The sequence below is a fragment of the Ptiloglossa arizonensis genome, chromosome 13 (assembly GCF_051014685.1).
Source record: "Ptiloglossa arizonensis isolate GNS036 chromosome 13, iyPtiAriz1_principal, whole genome shotgun sequence".
In the NCBI taxonomy this organism is placed as follows: Eukaryota; Metazoa; Arthropoda; class Insecta; order Hymenoptera; family Colletidae; genus Ptiloglossa; species Ptiloglossa arizonensis.
The window spans coordinates 1,443,006-1,467,325 of NC_135060.1; the positions used below are offsets into that span (position 1 = coordinate 1,443,006).

The following is a 24,320-nucleotide window of genomic DNA, read 5'->3' on the forward strand; positions in this document are numbered from 1 at the left end:
TTCTTTCGAGTATAAACTTGTCAATTTTAAAATAATAACAAGTTTGAAAAGATTTTCGAGAGTTTCACGTTTGCGTTCGCTGTATCGATATTGCGGAAAAGATGAGAAGTATTAATAGCAGGAAGGAAAAATACGTTAGAAATTAATGATACAATCGTGTGATTTATTCACAGTTGAAACATCCCATATTGCACAAAATAGTAATGAAAAATAAGACGGAATAAAGTACAAACAAAAAAGATTATATAAATTCGTGGTAGGACATCAAAATTGAGAAAAGATCGCGGTTGAATATCGCGAGAGAAGAAAACTTCGTTTCTCGTCCCTGGAGCGCAGCGGTATCGGTGATCACGAGTACTATTTATTTTTTGGTAAGAAAAGTAAGATCCTCGGTCGACATTTTCGCGGTGCGAGCTATGAAAGTGCCTGTACAGGTTTTCGAGACGGCGAAGCGAGCGGAGGTAAGGGTGGAAAAACGTCGGGTCGTGTGATCGTCCCGAAAGCGGTTGGAGTGGGGATTACGAGGGGTTAGAACCTGCGCCTAAGTTTACCCCTTCCCGGCGCATGCTCCCGCAACACGTTTCCCACCCTGTCGCCGAGGTTTGACTCCCGATATCATCGAAAAAAGGAGCCAGAAGCTAAACTGCCACCCCCGCCGCCCCCATGAACTCGTTTTCAGACCGTAGTATTTTCCATCGTTACCGAGCACGCTGAACTAACGACTATTCGGATTAATCGAATCGCTCGGCTATCGAGAGAAAAGGCTCCGAGCGTGTAATCGCACACGGACCTAGAAACTCGATGAATTCGGACCGAATGGAGTCTGACCGGATCCAAAGTTGAAAAGAATTTAGTTTTCAGGAAACTGTTGAACGTTAAGAACACTCGTCGATTAATTGTCGATTCTTCGATAATGCAATGCTTGCGAATAGTGTTTCCTATTTACTAGAATATAATTGTACCGGCGTGAAAAAGCTTCATTCGTCGGGATAGAACAAAGCAGATCCAAATTTGAAAAAAAATTAATTTTTTCCAAGGTATTGAAAACAGTCGTCGATTTTTCTGCAACGCGACTCGTACAAAGAGCATTTTCAATTCGAACTCGATTCTCCAAAATTATTTTTAGCTCTACGATTTTACAGTAATAATACAGCGATACGAATCTTGTTTTAATTAAACGAAATAACGCAGAATATAAACCGAAAAACGAATATCTGATTTCTTTGTACGCGACAAGTGTAGTAATTGTCTTCGTTCGCGTTAATTTATTACAGCGTGCTGCTTAATATTGCGAAAAGTCGTTTGAAAACACTTTGGAACTAACATTTACACAAGTGTAACGAATATGCGAATCGATCGACAATGTTGGTAGTTTTATCGAAAAGAAATGAAAAAGAATTATCGAAGAAATTAATTCCGTTACGAACAAATGCCCAAGTAAATAAGTAGGAAACGTTCAGTCCAGATTAAAGCACAATTTTCAGGTATCAATGATTACTATTACCGTAACAATCGCTATCGTTGACGTTGTTATCTTTACCGTTATTACCGTTCCTTTAATCTTAACGTTATCGTCGCAAACTTTCAATTTGTTGTAAATTACAATCGATAAGTATCGTATCGTACCAGATAGGACGCTACCGCTATTATTTACCGTTAATTTTCGAAATTAGTGTCACAATTTACAATTTACAAGAACAGAACGATTATTAGTATTATCGTTGTAACGACAACCATGACAATTACCGTTGTTGTTAATTGTTACATTTCGTGCACACGATAGAATATACTCGCGAATTTCGAGCTCGTACCAAAATCCAATATACGAATGTATAATTATTAGTCGTATCGCCCTTATTATTATTTTCGAAAAAATTAGTTACACGTTACAGTTAATTCGTTTAATTGCACAACTGCTGGAAATAACGACGAATCGCTTCGCGCAAAGGAAACTCTTTAAAGAAAATATTTTTCGAAAATATTGATATCGAACGAAACAGGCTCGAAGGAATTTTCCTCGAAGAGACACTCGGCGAAAATTGCTCCGTAACAGCTTTCCCGCAAAGGGAAAGCATTTCTTACGAGTTTTCCCGGAAAAAGATTTTCCACAAAATACCGATCTAACGAAAATCTCAATGTAAACAAAAGGAAGATTATAAAGAGAAACTTCTTTCGGAAAAAAATATTCCAACGGAGGATTTTGGCGTAAAAAATCGCCATCGTGGGAAATTTACGCCAAGGAAGAATCGTCGAAGGAAGAAAAAGTTTTTCCTTTAACGAGCTCGATCTGGCGTCGAAGTAACTTTATACCGTACTCGCATGTCATTTTCACGTTGCGCTTCGTTTACAATCACGAATTCCAGTTTCACTGTGTTCAATCCAGAATAGATAAAGTCGAGGAAATGGAAAAAAAAGAAAACGAATAAAATTCGCAAGGACGTGTACGGAACGTCGAAGGGCAGGGTTCCGTCTTGTCTGAGAATTGTTTAAACGTACAAAGAGCGCGAAAATTTCGCGCGTAATATCGCGAATCGATCCGGAGGCGTTCGAAGAGCGTCCTCGAAACGGTAAGGAGCGGGTCCTCTCGGGGCGATAAAATCGCGGGCGGGAATCTCCGTGGCGGTAGTCCGAACGCGAGCAACCCTTCTTTCCGATCAGGCCGTTGAAGTCACCGATACTTCCGATAGCTGATACAGCGCATCGTGTCCTCGTGGCCGGTGCTGGAAGGGATGCCGTCGGATGGTGGGGGTCAGCCACCCTCGCGTTTCTGCGGCCGGTTTTGAGTGGCTACCGCCTCGCGGCGCCACCGTACGGCCTGCGCGGCCGACGTCCCTTGGCGGTGCGCGGAACAACTTTTGTCCGCGGTCCACGCTCCTTGGGCCACGCGAGCCCTCTCTTTTCGCACGTCACGACGTGTCGCGTTACCATCGAACGCGACCGATCGGGCTGCGCGCGCCGAACCGAGCCGTTACCGCGAGGCGCGCGATCGCGAAACACCGCGATACTCCTACGGATCGGTGAACCTACCGGTGACAATTGTTTCGCCGGGGTGGAAAAGTGCGTGGCTGGAGGGATGACTGCGAGGGCTGCAGGAGCCGAGCGTTCGAGTTAGTCTCGGCCAGAACACAGGCCCAGTAGGATCTACGTGTACGTACCGGAGTCGCGTACGGTGCGTGGACTGAGGAAAACCGAGGGTACGGAGAGCTCAGCTTATTCCCCACCCCTCCGATGACCGCGATCGCGAGTTCCGCATACGACGAAAAGTGTATTTCGACCAAGAGAGTAGCTGTGTGCACAGGTGATTGTTCGTGATAAATTGTGTGCTGTGAATTGTGTTCCCCTCGCGATACCCCCCAACACCCTCGATCGGAAACGAAAAACCGCTAATCGGCGCGCGATTTTTTTTCCCCCGTTCTTTCTTCCGACCGGTATCTCTCTTCTTTCTCTTTTCTCCTCTTGCTTTTCGCGCTTAACGCCCCCCCCCCCCCGCCCACTCGATCGTCGATCGTCGATCGTCGATCGTCGACAGAGGAGATTTATCGCGCGTTCCGCACTTCTCCCGATCTTCTGCAAGTTCACGCGCACGCACGTGCAGCCGTGCCCTCGGATTATCTGAAAGCCGAAACGCGACCGGCTGGAACGTGACCATCGGACGGATTCTTGATCGTCGCGGCCGGCTCTATCGCGACCGGTCAACCAACTCGGCCCGCGCGAGAGGAAAACGAACGCGGAGAACCCGAGAACCGAGTGATAGCGCCTAGCTGACTCCTTCGATCTAGCCGCCGTTTCGCGAGCATCTGCTCGACACGATTAACAAACTGCGAACCGACCATCGAACACCGGACTCCCGATCTTCTTCCTCGCGCGAGAAACCAACTCGAGGACCTCTCCTTCGAGAACGAACGAGCCAGGATTTTCTCCAGAAAAATCGTTTCTTCCACGATCTCTCTCTCCCGGAAGGAAATTCGCGGACGCGAGTCCTTCGGTGATCCGATCGACGGGACGATTCCTCGTTGATCGAAAATTCGCCAGTTTCTTCGTCCTGGACTCCGAAATTTCGTCCACGCGGCGATTCTTCGCTCTGGAGATACTTTTCTCGGACACTTGTTGGCGGAGAGGGGAAACTCCGTGGCGCGTTGCTCGGAATATCGTCTTCGTGCCATCGTCGTCACCGAGATCGACGAATCCTCGTACTGGAAATTTACTCGTCCTCGAGGCTCTCGTAGGAAATCTCGTCGAATTCTTGTGCTCGTGGTAGCAGGACTCCGATCGTGCAAACAGGAGTGATTCTCGCGCAGGATCTCTCCTCGTGGAAGTTGAAAAGTTCGAGGTGGTAATTTCCGAAAGAAGTGTCGGGAATCGTTTTCGACGTTTGTCCGGCCGAAAGTAAAATTAGTTCGAGGAAGCTGGGGGATTTCGTCGATCGAGAGACACCGGTTCGGGGCTTCCCCCCGCAAGTACGGTTAGAAGCTCGCCGAAGCGAGCCCCCCTGCGAGGATCCGATCTTAGCGGTAACCGTAGAATCGACGGGGCGATAGGTAAATTCCACGGTGCTCGATCGCGTTTCCAGGGACGTTCGGCGTCGACGTAGTCGCCGTAGTCGCCGTAGTCGCCGTAGTCGCCGTCGCGGCCCCGGGACCCCCGTGTCGCGTGCAGCAACCCCGCGTGTCGTAATTATCTTATCCGGCGAAAAGAATCCGGCCTCGCGCGATGTCCCTGAGCGCGGCTCTTGAACTTACCGGTGTTGCGCATCCTTCGGCTCGCCGGAAGATATTGTTACAATCGCCCTCGAAGAGCGTCGCGTTGCGCCGCGGCGAGGGTCGCGACGCCTGAGGGGGGCACGCGGAGGGTGCCGTTTATCGTCGACCGGTATATCGAGTAGCGTGCGACCGCTCGAAGAAAGCGAGTCCTGCTGCTGCGAGCAGCGAAATTCCACGACCGTCGTCGTCTCCGTTTAGACGGGTCCTCGATTTTTATTATTCGTCTCTGCTACCTCGCGGTTCGTTCCCAAAGGAGGCCCGAACTCGCGACACCTCTGGAATTTTCCCCGATAACCGAGCGAGTTTCTTCGCGACACCGACGGCCATCGAAATACGTCCGCGAATGTTTCCGCGAGTGACGCGTAACTCGAACCTCGACCGTTCACCGTGGAAACCGGAACAAGAGAACGCCGTAATCTTCGATCCCTTCGATGGATATATTTCCGTTTCGATTCGAGTTTCCTCCACGATTTTCCCGCGCTTCGTCGAACGTCCAGGAGACAGATCGTCCAGTGCATCTCCGTGCGACGAGCTCGATTTCACCCGTTTCCTCGACCTTCGAAGACTTTCTACGCGAGCAGGGGACGAAGAAGGTAAAACGATTCCGAAATCCTCCGAGTGGAAACGTTCCGTCGTCGGGTACGTTTACCGTGCTCGATGGAATTTTTTCAACAACGAGAACACTTTTTCGCGAACCGACCGATTCCCGTTGGAATCTCCGTAGAGGGTAGACATTTTTATACGCGTTACGATACTGTTCCGCCGATAATTTTCATGGAAATTTCGTATCGATCGTCCAACTTTCACGTCCTTTTCTCACAGTCTCCGATCGAATTTCACGCGTACTTTTTCGCGAACGTTGCAAACCGTTGGAAACTTGCCGTTGTCTCTTTAATTTTTCGACCGAATTTCGGAATCGTTTCTTCGCCGGTAGTTAAAATTCTCGGTTAAATCGATCGTGCGTTCTTTAGATTTTCGATAAAATTTCGCGATTGAATTTTTGCGAATACTCGAAATTCTCCGCGAAATTTAGTCCCTTCTTATTTTCAATTAGATTCCTCGGCCCTCTTTTCGCAAGAAAATCTATCCCTTTTCTTTTCCATATTCGATCGAACTTTGCGCACGTATTTTCGCAAAAGTTGAAAATCGATTTGGCCCCTCGATTTTGTACAAAATTCCGTAAAAATTGAACATTCTCCGTGATAAATCTCTTCCCTCGAATTCTAACAAAATTTCGCGGAAAAGAACCTTTCCCTTCGATCTTCGGTAAATCGAAATTAAAAACTCTCCGCAAAAATCGTTTCTCTCTAGTCTCGATCAAATTTCGCGCTTATATTCTCGTAAAAATACACGTATCGTTTCCTCGTCGAAACGTCTCGCTCTGTTTTCTAGGAAAATTCGAAATTCTCCGGGAAAATCGAGCATCGATTCTGTCCTCGATTTTCGATCGTTCCGGTCGACTGTTTCTCGTTTCCGGGTAATCCGAAATCTCGTAACGGCGTAGAGGATCGTTACGAAATTGGCAAGAACAATGCGCGGCGTCGAGTCGGGGCACCGAAGACGCGCGATGACGATGCACGCGCGTATACGCGCACGCTGGCCCGCGTTGACAAACTAATCCCTGCGTTATATCGGGTGATCGTAAAGCACGCGCCGACAACTCGACAAGCCGACGACCGGCTAGCATTTTCGCGGCCAGCTGCGACCAATTCTCGCGGACACGAACGCGTACCAACGCGTCTCGTCGTACGCGCTCCGCGTGTTCACCGGCCTCGCGAAATTTCGAAAATCGAGACCCTCGCCGCGAAATTATCCTCGAGTTTTAATTATCCCTCGGGCGATTTCTAGTTTCGACGATGGCCTCGTCGAAATCTCCGACGAGCGCGCGGCAATCGGGCAGATATTTTTATTTCAGAAATACCAGCGCGATTTCGCGTGGCGGGAAATTCGAAATACGTACAGCGACCGTACAATTGTTTATCCGATGCGACACGGGAACGTATCTTTCGGAAAAATCGTTAATACTCCTTCTCGATGTCGAGCAGAATTTTTCTACCCGGAAAAATTTCGCATAGAGTTTACTTCTGTATGGAAAAATTTATTTTCAAAGATTCGATCCTCGTTCGGGTAACTGGAATTTAATTTCAATTCGGAAAATTGTACGTTCGAGCGTTCGATTCGTATCCAGGAGACTCTCGAGCGCGTAACTCGTTCTGTTTATTGTCTCGGTGGTGTTCGACACGAGCGATAGTCTTCCGTGAAAAGTATCTCGATCTTCTCCGTGTTCGTTCACCGGACGTTCTCTCCTCTCTCCGATGTCTCTGGCGATCTCTCGTCGATTCACTCCGCGTTTGGTCGTCGGTCGTCGAACCTCTCGTGCGATCGTCCGGTAGGCGGTACCGTGTCGATCGACTCCGATTCTCGCGAATACGGTGAAAAAGTAGCTCGCGGGACACTCGACGATCGGATCGACGAGTTCTCGCAGCTCTGGTCGATTTTTCGGAAACTCGGCTTGAAAAACGTCCGATCCACGAAAGATCGATCGAGCATAGCACGGGAAATCGATCCAAAGGAAAGCCACAGCAACAAGTATGCGGCGTTGGTGGCGCGAATCGAGTTACAGTTGTTTTCGTTTCCGCGTCAACAGCGACTATCATCCACCGGCGATGATTAACTCGTGTAACCGGCGAACACCGCGGAAATTAAAGTTGCATTATCCAGGACCCGGCGCCGGTTAACTCGGCTGTCACGAAGCGCGCTTAACACGGTAACGCGGATTAACGCGTTCGCCGGAAGCCGCGGCGCGCCTTTCACGGTTTTGCGGGAATCGAGGGACGTCGACGACGCGCTGACCCCCGACACCCCCCGCCAACCACCCCCCCTTCTCCGTGGAGTTCGTGTTTCGGTGAACGTTCTCCGGGAACTTTGACTTTCTTCGAGACGCGGCCCGGTATTACGGACTTTAATGGCGAGTCCTCCGCGAACTTGCGCGCATCCTCCAATTTCTATGCGCAACCTCGCGATTTCGAGTTTCGAGAGAGAGGAATCGCGAGACCTGGCCACTTCGACGTCTCCTTTTTCTTCCAACGGAATCGGCCTTGGAACCCTTTTCACCCAATTTTTCACCATCGAACGCGTTTTTCAAAGGTAGTATTCGAGATGCTTCCAAGTTTTTTTCTTTCTAGGGAAATTAGCCTTGCAAATATTTTTAGCGAATTTCGAAACGATCGAAGGACGTTTTGGAAATCGTGGTGCTCGAAAGTCTCGTTTCGGAGAAATTAACGTTGAAACGATTTCGAATTTTCGACGATCGAAATCGAGACGCTTCGAAGTCTATTCTTCGGAGAAATTTCTGTCGTACTAATTTCTACGACCTCTCGGAGAAGCGGTAAATATTAATTTTAGATCCGCGGTTCGAATGTCAAAGGTAAAAGAGCAGTGTTCAAAATTAACGGTGTTACCGAAATTTCCTCGGAATTTCCAACGATCGAAGTATTTCGTTTTCGGAGAAATTAGCCTTCGTCAAAAAATACCTACCGGAACGTCGACGAATACTAATTTCGGATCTAAGGCGTTCCTAACGCGAATCGGGAGTTCGAGATCAACGATGTCGCAAAAATCTGTGAACGTTGATTCGACTTTGTTCGTACGGTCTCTTACAGTTTACGATTAATCGCGATCGGCAGAGTTACAGTTCGGCGCTCCTCGAAACAACCCTCGTCGTCGACATCGAATTCGCGTCGCGACGAAAAAAAAACAAAGACAGAAATTCCAATGACTGGACGTCGAAACGGCGATTGTACGCTTTCCAGTGTCGTCGATCCTCTCGAAACCGTGGCCGGTTCGAGAACCGTTCACGGTAATCGGATCGAGGTGGCTGACTTCGCGAAAGAACTCGGCGCATCGTGGTCCGGTTCGCTGAGAAATTCTTTTCGCGCGTTCGTCGACGCCGAGCGCGTTCCAGTCCCGGTCGATGTTGCTTTTGACATCGGTAGTTGGCGAGGGGAACTCAAATCCGCGCGATCGACCCTTTCGCCGCGTCGCGATCTCGCTGAAAATCGCATCTCGTTCGCGCGTTGAAGTCTCACCGATTCGTTCGATTTCTTTCGAACGGAACGAACGGGAAGGAAAAATGACCCGTGAAAAATGAATCGCGGAGAGTCGCGCGGACGATCGTCGAGAATCGGTCGAGGCGCGCGAAATAGATTCCGCGAGGCGAGTATCCGCGTTTCGAGCGGAACGGTACGTTGGCGGCGAAAGGGTCGAAAAAAAGATGGAAGTGGTCGCGAGGCCGGGACTCTCGCCGAAAATCCCGGTGGCCGCGCGCGCGTCGGTAACCATTTCGAAACTCAATCTCACCTCGTTATCCTCGGGAACGTCTGAAAATCGTAACGGCGCTCGGAACAAAGGCCGCTCGGTCGCCAAAGAGCAATCGAAGGGTTACTGTCTGAGCGGGGCGCGCGAGAGGAGGGCGAGGAGGAGGAGGAGAAGGTGGAGGAGGAGGTGGAGGAGGAGGTGGAGGAGGAGGAGGTGGAGGTGGAGGTGGAGGAGGAGGAGTAGCGGGAGGGTGTAGTGGGGTGGGCCGAACAGGGAGGAGGGGGATCGGCAGCGGCTAGGGGGAGGGGGTAGAGGCAACGTGCGGGGCTGGGGGCGAAAATAAGAAACACAGATACAACGAGGAGGGAGACGCCGGGCGAAAAAGAGGAACGAAAGAAGAAGGGAACCGACGATCGGCAGGGTTGGAGAAAAGGGCGGTCGGGGAGCTGAAAATACGAGATCCGCTCCGGTAGGGACCACCTAGCCAGCCTCCGATCCTTTACCGCGGCGTCTCCCTCCTCCGCGCAGCTTATCCCCACCGGGTGGTCGCTCTCCTCTGAATCCGTGGTCCGTGGACGATGGTGGGGGTGCCGGGCTAGGCGAGATTGGCCGACCGGTGGGCCGGGCTTCCCCCACCCCGTTGCGGAAGCTCCGCCCAATCCCCTCTAGCGGCCGTGCACCTCCTCCAGACATAGCATCGGTCGTTCAGTAGCTCTTAGTTTCAGGTTAGGAGCCTGCTAGGACGGGTCTCGTACACTCTTCCCGAGGTCAGCCGATGCGAGACGAGACGAAACGGGACGAAACGGAGACGAGGGAAAATCCGGAGCCAGTGAAGTGCGATCGCGTGCAGTGCGGGTTTCTACGGTCGTATTAATCGTCGGGGTCGTGACACGGTCGCGAGTGTGGGTGCGATGCCGTCGCGCGAACCACGGGCAGCAGCCTGACGACCGGCCGGGATCGAGAACCGATCGCCCGGCGTCCCGACACGGGCTCGCTCCTCGATGACTCTGGTGAACTCGGCGAGGACATTGTGCGATTTCGTGTGACCGTGGGACCAGTGTGTGGTGCAACAGGTCCAGTGTGTTCCGGGACAGTGTCCGGGACTAAGGAACAGGAAGAGACGGTAGCGACGGGCCCGCCGGCCGAGGCGTGCGCCCCAGGAGGCGTCGGCGGCGCCGGCAATCGAAGGGGGACTGTTTTGGGCCCGGCGGAGAAGCTCGAAGCCGTCAAAGTGGCTTCGTCACTGGGCCTCCAGGGGCCATCAGCGCCGATCGGGGCCCAACTACTCGCTGGCGGTTCGGAGGATGCACCGGCCGTTTATCACGCGAATCTGCTAGCCAGCAGCAACGCGTCCGTGCTCCAGCAGCCCGTACTAGCGAGCCTGAACACGCCGGCACTGGCCAGCATGCAGGCCTCTGCGGAGGCCAACTCGCTGGACATTCAGGCCATGCAATCCATGGACTGGCTGTTCAAGAAGGAGCGCATATACCTGCTCGCCCAGTTCTGGCAACAGGTAAGTGCTCGATTCGCGAACGCGCCTCGACGAACGGAGAGTCGAGAGACCACCCCTGGCACCCTCGAGAGACCGCTCCTGCTTGCCTGCCTGCTTGCCTGCCTGCCTGCTTGCCTGCTTGCTTGCCTGCCTGCCTGCCTGCCTGCCTGCCTGCCTGCCTGCCTGCCTGCCTGCCTGCCTGCTTGCCTGCCTATCTGCCTATCTGCCTATCTGCCTGCCTGCCTGCCCGATCCGCATCCAGGAACCGTCTCCCCCTTTGGTTACTAGCCGCGGACACTTGTAGCTTCCGGGCCCGGTGGAGCGCGCGAGGAAAACACGGATTGACAGCTCCGATCGACGTACACCGGTTCCTCGTTTACGCGAGTCTCTCGCTCGATAATCGCTGCTCGGTTCACCGGACGCCACGTCCCCGTGAACGAGTTTCAACGAGGGTGCGAGGGTGGCCAAGTTTCACCGACACTCTCCGTCGAGAGGATAGTTGAACCGTTCGGGGTATAGTCAGTGTTCCGCGTACGATCACCCGTGCCCGTTTTCCGCAACGATTTACTCCCAACGGAGCGCGCGAGGCCTCTCCAAAGCGGTTGTTCGACTCTTCGAAGATGATTTTTCAAGTGCGATGCAGGGGTGTTTATTTACCAGTGTTGTTCGATCGTCCGACCTGCCGGTCGGTAGTCACCGTCTTCGATCTCGGTCAGGCTCGTTGTCGAAACCTCTCCCTCGAGTCGACGAAAGTTTCCCCATCGAGTCACGTTCGCGACACGATGCCTAATCGTTAGAGTTCGCGCAGTGTTCTCCCGCGGTGGTCGTTTCCCTCTCGATGTTCGTTCTCCGTGAGTTTTCGCGCCCGGAACGCATCGGTGTTTCCGCGCAGCTCTATTTACGATCCACGAAAACGCAATTACGTCTCCCGAGTGTTTTCCAAAGTGCTCCGACGCGTCACAATTCGTTCGCGGCGTACGGTATCGTTCGTTGCATCGCGAGCGCTGCACCGTGAATCCGCTTTTGAAAGAGACCGCGTAGGGTGCGTGTCGACGCCTCGCGCGTTTTCTTCTCGCGATGCGCGCCGAGTGTTTGAAAATTCTTCGCGTCACCGTCGTCGCGTAACAGTGTCCGGGAAAATATTTCCACGGACGTATTCTTCCCGCGCGAAGTAAACCTCGAGATAGTTCCGGGACGCGAGCCGTGCACGCGCGAGGATCTTCCGGAGCGTTGTACCCGATCGGTTGCTCTCGATAAAATACGGTCGCTTAATAACGCGCGAACTGGTCTCGTACCGGTACGAGATTACGACCTGGCCGGGGTCGGGACTATTAATACCGCATAGTTTCATAATTATGTCTATTGATTAGGCCGGGGGTTAATGACGCCGGAACGTGGCTCGAAGCTCCCAGAAGCGGGAACCTCGGTCGCCGCGAATTTCCAAGCGTTTCGAACCTCCTCTCGGCCGGTCGTCTTCCGTTTTTCCTCACGGTGGACGATCGAGGCTCGCCGGTGAAAATTTCAGCCGCGAATTTACGAAACGACGGAGACAATTATCGACAAAAGCTGTCGTCGCGTCCCCGTTCCCGACTTAATTCGCTCGAACGTAATCGCAACAGACGCGGCGCGGAAAGGTCGTAGCGAGAGGATCGATGAAGCGGTATAACCTGCTGACACGTTTCGGAGGAAAGTGAAAACGCCGAAAGCCAACCCGCCTCGCGTACCGTCGTGCGCGATTAAACGGTCAGGCAATCCCGCGATTTTCCCGCCGGGATCGCTTCTCGCCGAACGGATCGGAGAGAGCTCGCGAAGGGACTCTCTCCGGTATCTCGTCTAAAAATCTTTCGACAATCTGCCGAGTATCGCGCGATCGGTTACGAGGAATCGTTTTTTTATCGCCAAGTCGAACGGTGAGGTTACGTCGGAGATTCTTCGATGGGAGTGTTTTGGGTACGCGTCTAACGTGGACGACGGATAGAGAGACTACAATTTTGGAGCACCGACCCGAGAATTCAAAGTAGGGAACGTTGTGTCGCACAGCGGTCTTCTCTGTCGAGAGACGGAATCGAATGTTGTTAATTATTGCGAGGAGATAGGTGTCTCGAACGATAGGTTCGAGAGAAAGAAACGGATGTCACGTGTCTTGTGGGAAATTGATCTTAGATTTCTCAGATACGGTAGTCGATAATTACAGAACGACGACCGTTTTGGACGATCGATTGGAAAATGTTTTCCATCTTGTGTAGAATTGATCGTCGATTTACCAGAAATGGTAGCCAATTGCTCCAAAAGGAGGGCATCTGAAAAATGTTTTCCATCTCGTGCAAAATAGATCTTCGATCTCCCAGAAACGGTGGTTAATTCTTCTACAAAGACGACCGTCTTGGACGATCGATTTCAAACAAACGAACCAAGTGTCTTCCGTTTCGTGCAAAATCGATCATCGACTTGCCATAAACGGTGATCAATTCTTCTAGAAAAAATCACGTCGTGAGCGGCGATTCGTTCGAAAGAAAATCATCGATCGGAAAGTATCTCGTCTTCCCTAAAATGTGTCTTTGTTTTTCAAAAATATACCGGTTCATAATCCCGCAAAAATAACCGTTTTGGACAGTGATCGGTCTGAAAGAAACTCCCTGTCCGAACGAAAGATATCTTTCGTCCTCCGCGATTATTTAAAAGGAATAATCGTCTTGGACAACGATCTAAATGCAACTGATCTCGAAAACCGCGGTGCAATTTCCTTGAAAAGACACTCGATTCTTCGGAGAAACGTAAGAACCTCTCCGTTGGGTCGGTTGGACGCGATCGACGAAAAAATTGAGTAGGTCGAGCGGTAGGTATCGCGCGTGATTTTCGGATCCAGGCCGGTGGAATCCGGCGGTTCTCGGTGGCGTATCGGTTTCCCGGGTCGTCGATAATCGGGCTCCGAGTGATCCTCGGATCGTTGGTCCGACGAAAATAAACGCGGGCACGGTGGACCGTGAACAGGTGCACGGGCCGATCGACGCCGATTCCGGAATCGATGGGCTCGTTGAGAAATTCCTGGTCGGGCGTTTCGTCGATCGGGCAAAAATATACCCGTCCGGCGAGATTGATTTACTCGGAGCGAGCCGGGGTTACGCCGGACGTTTCTCGATTTCCAACGAAACGCGCGGTTGAATTGGCGATCGGTCCGTTACGGTACCGGTGGCGGGGGGGTAGGGGTAAAAATCGGTCGAACGGGCCGGTTATCGAGTATACGGGCCTCAACGCTCGAAAGGAGAGAAAATTCGGGGAGGAGAGGCTCGCGTCCGGTCGCCTTTCCACGGAGCAACCGTGCGCGTGGAACGAGACCACGAAGCGTACTCCCAATTAGGAGCGTGTCGACCGTGAATGGACAAAAGTTTTGCCATGACTCGCGTCACTTCCCCTCCCGCTCTCGACACCGTGCTCCTGGCCCCCTCCAGGAGTCGCGATTCGACAGGCGGTAGGGGGATCCCTGAAGCGGTTCCCGAGATTCCCGAGTGGCGGCGACACTTGCCGAGACGCGTTCAACGACGCGGAGACGTGAGTCACGCGCGCTCTGACACCGCCGAGAAGAGAACCCGCGTGGACACCGGCCCTCTCTACCCGGTATGGACCTCTCGCCCGATTACGTTTACACCGATCGTTCTTTCCGAACGATTTTAGAATCCCGCGCTCCCCGAGTAACCCTCCGCTTCGACTCCAAACTCACATCTTTTCTTTCGGAGATATTACAAACACCCCACTCCCGAACGCACCGGCAAACGTGGAATCCCGTTTCGAGCACAAATCTGCGGTAGAGTTACAGAGGATAGAGCGGTTCGAGTTTTAATTTATCATTGAATTGGAGTCGAAGACGAAATTCTGTACGTAGCGACTCGAATCGGAGAATAAATAGAGCCGAGTTCTGATATAAATTGAGTCGGTGTGAAAGTTTGAGAAAGATTTGCGAATTGGCGCAAAAGTTTGAAAACGACTCAAATACGAACGCAAGATTTCGTACCACGGAAATGGCAGGTAGAACAAAGTTGCGATCGACCGAGAAGTTTGAGAAAGACTTTAACGCGACTCCGCGCTACGGAATTTCAAACGGAGCAAACCGAGTCGCGATCCAAGTTAAATCGGTATTCGGTAGAGTTTTGGAATCGCAGAGACGCGATCCAACGTGTTCGATCTTCACCGCGAAACAAAGACGTCGATTCGAGGAGAGTCGCGTCCGATTTTCCGAGAGGGAGATGGTTGGATCGAAGGTGGATGAAAGAAGGTGCTCGAAAATCAGGGTTCCCCGGTTGAAAAGATTCGACGACGCGTTCGAATCGAAAGAGCGCGTAAAGGAAAGACGGTCGGTGGATAATTGCCGGGAACGTGAAAACGGGCCAACGAGGGAATCATTGCCGTATTCCACTGACACGAGAAACTGTATCGCGCGGCGTGTCTGCCTCGAAATAGAATATAGAGGCTTATTTCGGATGCGTCGTCTCGTTGGTCTAGTCCAGGGCTGGTCTAGACCTCCGGGGTTCACCCGTTTTACGAGCTGCCGGCAGGCAACACGACCGCTTAGGTGGTGACTATAATCGAGCGCAGGTGCACCGAGCCGCGTGTATATTTGCCGTTCGTCCCGTCGCCTTATTAAAACGCGTTACGAACGACCTAACGAGTACCGAACACCGCGAGAACTCGTTCCGAAGACCGAAAGAATAGAGAAACGGGGAGGGTGAACTCGCAAGCCCCGATCGCGCCCCACACTTTCGCACAGGTGTTTTTCCAATTATACCGTGCTTACCGCTCGAATTTACCAAACGCGTTATTCGATACCATTATTATTACCATTATTTATACCGATGGATCCGGTCCCGTCCACTTCCACCGAAAGATTTCTTTCATTTTAACGAGATACTTGGCCTCTAAACATTATCGGATACTTGGCGTTAGCCAAATATCAATACCCAAGCGTTAACAAATATTTAATTTCACCCAAGTGTCGATACGCACTCGATACTATACTTATTTGTCAGCGGTGCACAAGTATCGACGGATACTTGGCATTGAACTTGGTATTGAATACTGGAACGTATTCGATTGTTATTCAATTTTTTTTTTTTCTTACTTAACACTTTTATCGCAGAAACCCCGCGGTACGCGAACAGAATAAACATTCGTTTATTGATAGAGACCAGCCTCGGGGGAGATAATTGTTTCGTTGTATCCACGTTCGATAAAAGGCTACGAGTTTGCTTATTATTTTTAAGCAGTCGATAATACCTGGAATTTTACCGTTTACGTGGAAATAAATATTTGTACTAAAAATATGCGCCGAGTTCGAAGACCAGACCCTTTCGGTAAATGAAAATAAATTTTTCACGTATCGGATGCACGATCCGATATCGTACACTCTGTAAATTATCCACGTTTTTCTCGTTGAAAGTAACGCGCGTTCTTGATCGACACATTTTATTATAAATTATTTCGATGTTTCGTGATTTTCCACGAAGCGATTCCTCGTTACTTTTATCTTGTTCGAAACGCGCCGCAGTCAAAGGGTTAAGCGTAACGCGACCATGTTTCAAATTCGTGTGCGCATAATCCGATAGTGGACGTTTCGTGCATCCCTTAAAAAATTCGTAAATGTTGGTTATTTTTACCTTTCGATGTTGGTTCGATTTTTTCTTTTTAAAACGAGATTTTCCGTCCTACCAAATATATTCGCGTCGCGGAATACTTTCCATTGTTATCGATTTTCGAGCAATAGGTACTCTGGACAAAACGGGGCACTTACGAGTTGTAATTTTTAATAATGTTGAAATTTAGAAATGTCGATATTATCGTCGGACATCGATCGCAATAGTTGACGCGTTTGGTTAGGGCTCACTGCGGCAGGAAAACTCTAAAATTGAACAATTTTTGTCGCACGAAAAGATAGAAAACAAGAGCGATACGGAATCGTTACTAAAACTGTGAAAAAGAAGCTGGTATAATTGTTTGTGCATCGATACGGCACGTAGTGTTCGTAGAAACGAGAAACCATACTAAGTAAATTATATATAAACTCGGAATATTCGTGCTCAACCGATATAAATTATATACGAATAAAAATAATTGTTACGCTACAAAGTGCATAAAATTAAGCGTCGGAGGAACGATGAATTTTTATTCAACGATGGACATTGTGCTTCTTTATTTTTAACGTTAATGTTTTTTCGTCGATGGAAATCCGAGGTTAAACACCGCCTTCTTTTTTTCGCTTCCTGCTAATCTTTATTCGCTTCCACGTTAACAAATGACCAACGAGCGAGTGTCGCGTTTCGGTCGATCTTTTCTCGTTGTTCCGTTTTCGTTACACCGGTGCTAGGACACGTCCACGTTTAGACCAATCATCTTTCAGCGAGTCGTCGAAAAATCGCGTCGCGTCGCAACGAAGAACATCGTCTCGAGTAATTACGGTTACGAGAAATTCCAAGCTTTTGCCACGGGAAATCCACGTTCCAGCTTCCCCTCGTTGGTTCGCGATGTTGATCTACCGCACGAATCGTATACACGGTGTCCTATAATTTTTCGATCGGACTGCCAATACGTTCGTGTAAAAAAAAAATGTTACAAATGTAACTTGCATTGATTATTCACCGTTGATGTCGCATATCGAAACACCCGTTTAATCGCTAAAAATTCTTGAAAAAATTTTCATTTCCCGTCAATCGTATCCCGTCGAAATTTCATTCTTTTCATCGATACCTCGAAGCAGTAAAATTTATAGTTTTCTTACGACTGGAAACATTCGCGAGTTTGCGGTTACATTTCCCGGCTCTGAAACACATTGGTGGAATTTTCGAAACGAAAACTGTAAGATAACCGCAAACTCGCGTACGCCTCGAGTCGTAATAAAAATATAAATTTTCTCGCTAAACACACCGGTGGAGTTTAGTGGGGAAATTTTAAGATACCGTGTATTTTTACCGAGAAATGTGCTCGAGATTCGCGTCGATTTCCCGATCGGTCGGTAACCGTTGTTCTCGTAGGAAAGAACAACGAACGCGACCGATTGTCGTACGAAAGTAGAACTCGATCGTTCGGCGCGCCTGTCGCGATACAACAAGGCGGGTTATTAATTTTCGCGGCCGTTATTTCTGAAATCGGCGGTTTAACTGCCGGAGTCGGTGAGCTCGGCCGCCAAACAGTGATTCACCCACACTCTAAATATATCGAGATACACGCATCGCGAAATGCGAGTCTCGTGCGGGTCTTAATGAGCGTTTCCGAGAATTTCTGCAGCCGTTTGCCGAGGAAAAAGAATCCTCTGGGAAGCTGGGGAACCTTGAGGACGTTTTCGACCGGTTAACAACTCCGATATGGATACCTAGATGGTGATGCTTTTTTTTCTATAGTCGAAAAAAAAAAATTCAAACTTTCCGGAAATACAATCGCTCGACCGTTTCGTTATTATTTTTGACCTGGAACGATTTTAGGGATGTGTACATCCATGATTCGAAATAGAAAAACAGAAAAGAACGATGAAATTAATTCTAATTCGTCGAGCGATACGTTACAATATTTACAGTTGTTTCTCAATTCGAACGCAATAGTGTACGTTGAGGCGGTTGGAACGAAACGGAGAAAGAATTAACGATCCAAGAAAGCAAAACAAGCCGTATTCTAGGAACGGGTAACTCTGGTCGAGATTCCGGAAGTTGGTTCCCCTTGGGTGTAAAACGGAAGTTGAACAAGTTGGCCCGTGTCGCTGAACATCGTGCAACGAAAGATTACAATTTGCTACTTCTTCGGTCGTTTTCAAGATGCTACCGGAAGTTTCAAATTTCACGTAGCTCCGAGCGCGTTAATTACCTCGCGCGACCCCTTAAACACCCCTCCGTTGACTCGTAGGGTGGAAACTCGAGGGTCACTCGCTCCGTGTCGTTAATTTCTACGCAGGAATCGCGAATTGGCACGCGTGTGCGTGCAACAGTTGCGCCGGCCACGCGAACACGCCACGTTCGGAAATGTTTGCCAGTCATCCATCCCCATCCATAGGGATAGAACGTCCGCCTACCGTTCCCCGGAACGAACAATCGAAAACGGACCTCCCACCGGACACTTTTTCCATTTCTTTGTCCATTTTCTTCCATATTCTTCGACGTCGAAGTCGAAGCAAATCTCCGCGCCAATGTACCCTCCCGTAGGCGCGAAAATTGCCATATCCGAGTATCGAACAAAATAAAATCCCTGCACTTGAAAAATAGTCACACCTGTTACGGAAAAGAACGCGAGCGGGCAAACTAAATTTATGCGAGTCGTCGTAGGCATCGTTCGCAGATTAAACGTAAACCGAGAGCGTTCAACGTCTCGTATTTGGGGTTACGTTCGTTCTCGTCTCTTCGTATTGTTTTCGTTCTTTCGAGGAAGTTGCTCGCAGCGATCTTCCTTGTTCGCGCGCGATTCTTTCTCTCTCGTGTACGATTCCATCGTTTCGACCGTAGGGGTGGAAACCCTTCACCGTGGTACACACCGTCATCGAAAATGACAGTAACGAGGTAATCGATGAACCGTTAGTCAATTTCCCAGGCGTGGTAGGACAGTTGACCGCGAGCAAGGTCCGGGGGTGAATTTCGCGGCGAAAACGGTTCGGTAGTCGAAACATCTTGGATAATCGTGCAGCGCCCTCGGCGCACAATTTACCGGTCGGTTCCTCTTTTCTTCTCCTAGCCCTCCCCCGTCTCCTTTTTTTATAATCCTGTTCCCCCGCACGACGCACGGCGCACGAAGTTTATCGTCGTCGTAAATTTTTCCGCGGGCCAGCCTCCGATCGCTAACGTTCCCCCCTCCTCGTTCCGCGCCTTCGGAGACTATTCAAAGGTCGCTTGGAACGGATCCAAAATTCCGAATCGCATGGGACGACATCGCTGCGATTCCTGCGGCGATTCGAGCTTAAGTGAATCCAGAGTGAGCTGTAAACCCAGGCTAAATAAACTTCGATTTGAGCGAATGTCGCCCTTCCGCCGATGCGTTTCCGATCGTTGAATTTCGGTGGCGCGACGCGTTTTCACGGAGAAAATCCACCAAAAATAGTCGTTTGCTATCCGCGTCCTTTATCATCGTCGAGGACCGAAAACCCCTTACGCTCGGGAACAGGAGGATAGAAGAAATATGCGATCGTTGACAATAGAGATCCATCGAATTCGAATACTGACACCCTTAAATCCTCCTTTCCGATCTACGGATAAATTCTGGAACATTTTAACCGTTGTATGGTAAGTGCACAATTCTTACCGAAACGTCTACATGTTCGCGTTCGGATGCAGGGAGGTCATTCTGAACCTCTTGCACGGATAAACAACTATAGTGTATTGAAAAACACACTCGTAACTAAAACATAAGCTGAAGTAGAATATAGGTTCCAACGAATCTTTTTTATTATTTTCCTGCGCAGAATCTAACCTCGAGGCGGTTCCCACATGATACACCCTGTAGGTAGATTTGCGTTAATTTTTCCCTTTTCGTTTCTTCTTCGGTGAAAATTACGCAGACGTCTAGCGAGAGGTTTGGAGCGATTTCGAAGCGATTTCTCACGGGCGAGTCGGCAACTAGGGAAGGTCGATCGGGAGCGAAGAACCCGATGGCTTTGTCATCGACGATGACCAATACCGATGACGAGAATCGAGCCGGGCGTCGCAGAACCTCGCGGGGGAGGCACCACGTCTGCGTTCTTGCACACCACGTCGATGTTTGTCGACGCAAGCGCGCACGAATTTATGTTCGACATGTGCGATTACTGCATCCGTGGCTACTTGGCGCGATTATCAGAGGAGAAACGGTACGCACCGAGACCGAGGAAGACCGTGACGCGAACAAGACTTACGAGAGAAAGAGAACCTCCGCGGGTGGGAGATCGACGCGTGCTACGCGCGAGCAATTACCCGGGAATCGTAATTTCCCTGATATTTCCGCGATCGACAAATATCGTTAAACATGCAAATACGACGGGGAGAGCTCGCTCGAGCTTCCAGACTCACCGATCTTCGATTTCTTCGACGTTACCGAATATTCCCACTGTTTCCAAGTATTTGTACACTCGTCGAAAGTAAATTTCAAAATGTCATCTAGATTATTGGACGAAAAATTCATCCGGTTTTTTCTTTTCGCGCTGCGAACCTTTAAAAGAATCAAGTACGAACGATATCGTTTTCGATCGTATCCGTGCAAAATAACGATTTTATTTCACGCGTTCACGCTTTTATAACGGTTTGCCGTTGAGAAGCGTTTTATATTTATTTTACGCGCGTGTTACAATTATTGTAACGATTAAATCGATATTTTTACCAAAGGTTACGATTTCTAAAAGGCACCGCGAGGATTCTTCAATCGTGACGGTACGACGTATGGCAAAACACGATCGAGTCGATAAACAATTTCCATTCGAGAGATTTGCCGAATGAAATAACTTTTGTTTCAGTAACGCGAAATATTCTTATTAACTACCGTGCGATACCCCCGGTGCCGTGTTTCCTTCATTTATGCGTCTAAGCGGAGAATATTGCTATGCTCCCTCTGATCCCAATGAAAGAAAAAATTTTAATAATTAACAGCGAATACGGGGAAAAAAAACAATTTCAATGATTTATGGAATTTAAAGCACCCAATTTTGTTCAGATCGTTTATTTAATTTCTCTCGAATAATTTCCTTCTTTTATCGACCTCGAAGAGAGCCCGATAGATATTTATTTATATTTTTGTACAGGCCGAATCGCTCTAGTCAAGAATCTTTACCCGTTTCGATACAAACTTCCAAAATATGCCTACCTTTTTCTTCTCCTACCGGAAATCTTTGCTCGAGTACTTTTTCGCGCTTCCGTTCGACTTTTCCGCGCTCGTGTCCGAATCGCGAATATCATTCCTTTGCGAGAACTGGCCCGATCTTTGGGTCTGTATTTAGGCGAGTTTCTGATTCTCGAGGCACCGAAAGTTTGCACGCGCGTAAACTTTCCCGTCCGTTTCTCGCGCGTACGAGTCGTTCTTCACCGCGATATCGATTTTTCTTTTTCAATCGTACTTATTCTAATTATATCCAGCCGCGAATTTTCAGGGATCGCGGGCGCGTAATCCTTTTCCATCCCATCGCGGCGTTCGCTCGCTCGCTGGTTCGCTCGTTTCGTATTTCTCCGCTTTGATCGCTTTCTCGGAATCGATCCGTTCTGGATGCATTCCCTTCCATTTATCCGGCTGTCTTCGAATCCCATTGATCGAGCTCCTCTCCTTTGACCTCCACTTTCGAATCTATATCGGACCCTCCTCTCGCGATTTCTCACTTTAACGCGTTCGCCGGGAGCGTCGCAAATCTGTGACGCCGGTGATTTCTCGCGGGAGAGCAACGTCTCGCGTGTGAACGACACGGTTGATTTTATATTTCATGCCCGTGTAAACAAATAAAGTACGAGACCAGTTCCCTCCCGTGTGACGCGACGTTCCTAGTATTCCGGTTAGCCTATTCGATACCGTTTCGTTTGTACACGGTTAAAATCGTGCACCGCGTCCGATCGAATTATTCCACGCGCGGATCTTCGTAGGAGGGGTGGTAAACTTTTCCGAGCCGCGAAACGCTCGGTCTCTTTTTCTAATTCGGTGATTCCTCTCTGGCCTCTCCCCTTCTTTGTGTTTCTTCGTCGATGGCTCGCGGTTCGGTTTTTCCTTGGAAGCTCTCCTTTGTTCGTCCCTGTCCTCCTTGGTTTCCTCGTTGTTGCTCCGCCTTTCGTTCGTACGTCGAATAACAGCTATTGAGAATCGTTGATTCATGAATAGTCATTGTATCGCCAATTAGCGGGTCGGATGAATATTCACGGGTGCGACGGACCGTCTATCGTTCACCTATACGCGCTTTGTCACGCGATAACGCTACTCGTCGGTCCTGCGCCGCGCGTCCAAACGCGGGCCCGCCAACGGAGAAATAAATCAGAATGACGGATTAATCGGTTCGGCTGCATATTCGACTCGTACCGTTTCGATCGAGTAATTTTCAAATGGCCGCGATGACTGCGAATAATCGCCGCTAATGGCGAACGGTTTCGCCGCGACCCCTCTTTCCGACCAATGAAATTGATTTTTGATGGAATTACTTAATCAGCTTCGTTGCGTACCGTTGTTACGCATTTGTTACGAATTATCGTTACAGCGCGCTATCGCCCCGCCGAACCATACAAATTATTCCCGGTAGAGGAATCGTAGGTTCGATTCGTCGGTCGCGAAGGTGGTCGAAAACGATTCTGGGAATCGGGGGGGCCCGCCGCGATTCGAATTCTTTTGTTCGAGAAGCTTTCTCGAAGCTCGATATAATTAGAAACTATTTACGATCCGCCGCGCCGTGGGAACGTTCGGTACATTTAGAAGATTGCTTTTTTGCTTAATTTTCGCGCGACAGGAAAAGCCCGGGAAGAGAAAATATACGAGTTCTATTATTACGTAAAGTATTTACGTAATTTATTTACGAAATCTTTTCGTAATGCTCGAAAATTATTTCGTTATCCGGTTACCATTCTTCCCCTTTTTCGAATAAATTCTACTCCTCGCACCGTGGGATTAGCGCAATAAATAGGATTATCGACATTATTCTTTTCGGTAGTCGTATCGTGCAAAGTAGTTTTCATTTCCCACCGGTAGGGGTACGAAATAATTTTCATTCGCTTCTGGTAGCGATACGAAATATTTTCCATTCCCTCCTGGCACGGTAAATCGTAAAATAGTTTTTGTTCCTTTCCGGTAGGTATACAATGTTTCCAGCAAGCGTGTACAATGATTTCTATTTGTCGGCGGTAGGGGTTGAAAATAATTTTCATTTCTTTCCATCTTGTAAAAGTTTCCACTCGACATTGCTCGGAGTGTTTATATTCGATACGGTGAACCCGGGCTGTGAGTTTTCGGAGTTGTGTGCACGTGCACGAAATAAATAGGTATTCGTCGAATACGACGCGGCGAGTCTACAATTGAATTCCCGAAACGAACGTTTGGACGGAAGAGCGTTTGATAAGCAGCCGGATGCTGGTCGCGGGTATACGCCCAGCTTTCCTCTCGATTCTGATAACGGACAGCCGCTCCAACGAACACCACTCGATTCGTTTCGAGTCCACTTGCCCGGAGATTCAGTTTCGATCTATCAGTCTCGAGGGGGTTCGCGATGCTTTGATCTACGAAAGCAATCTTATCGATGCGCATACGATATTCCGCCGATGCTTATGTATCCGTTGTTCCGTGTCGAGGAGTCGAGAGGAGACCCGTCGATGTTTGCTCGAGTGATTTCGTTACTTTTATCGAGGTCTCGGATACGAGATCGCTGCCGGTTAATTGTTCGATGCGGAGAAAACAAAGCTCTCTTTGCACTCTACGTACTCCCCGATGGTTGCGTAATTGATAGCGGTTGGATAAACCTGCCGACAATGGTAGCAGGTAATAACGTTAAAATATTGGTATTCCGAACCATTGTAATCGCGGAGTATGGTACAGTCTCGGGCCTCGCGCGCTCCGAGCCCCCTGAATTAACGTAAAAAGTTATAACCTCGATTCGCAGCTTCGACTCGCGCAAACGTTGCGCGAAATTATTTCACCGACGCTTCGGAGAGGTTCGAACGATTTATCGATCGGAATATTATTCATAATTTCGTATCCGTTAATCGACACCTGTAACTTCCATTTTACGGAGATGAACGTTTCTGTTCCGTACTTGTTCGTTCGAATTTCAATTTCTTTCGAAACGTTGGACTCTCCGAACT

The 24,320-nt window shown here is 49.3% G+C and overlaps 1 protein-coding gene across 5 annotated transcripts in view; it reads left to right on the top strand.

Annotated features, from left to right (window-relative positions):
- The first annotated feature begins 9,826 nt into the window (after positions 1-9,826).
- Cut (homeobox protein, cut) overlaps positions 9,827-24,320 on the top strand; it is a 165,336-nt gene continuing 150,842 nt past the window's right edge. For 4 of the 5 annotated variants that reach the window (XM_076325449.1, XM_076325450.1, XM_076325451.1 and 1 more), the window contains exon 1: positions 9,827-10,590. In XM_076325449.1, the coding sequence (XP_076181564.1) occupies positions 10,483-10,590 (108 nt within the window). In that variant the 5' untranslated portion in view covers positions 9,827-10,482. Of the gene's footprint in view, positions 10,591-19,750; positions 19,815-24,320 lie in introns of those variants that run through there. The other variant, XM_076325453.1, reaches the window with a different exon arrangement.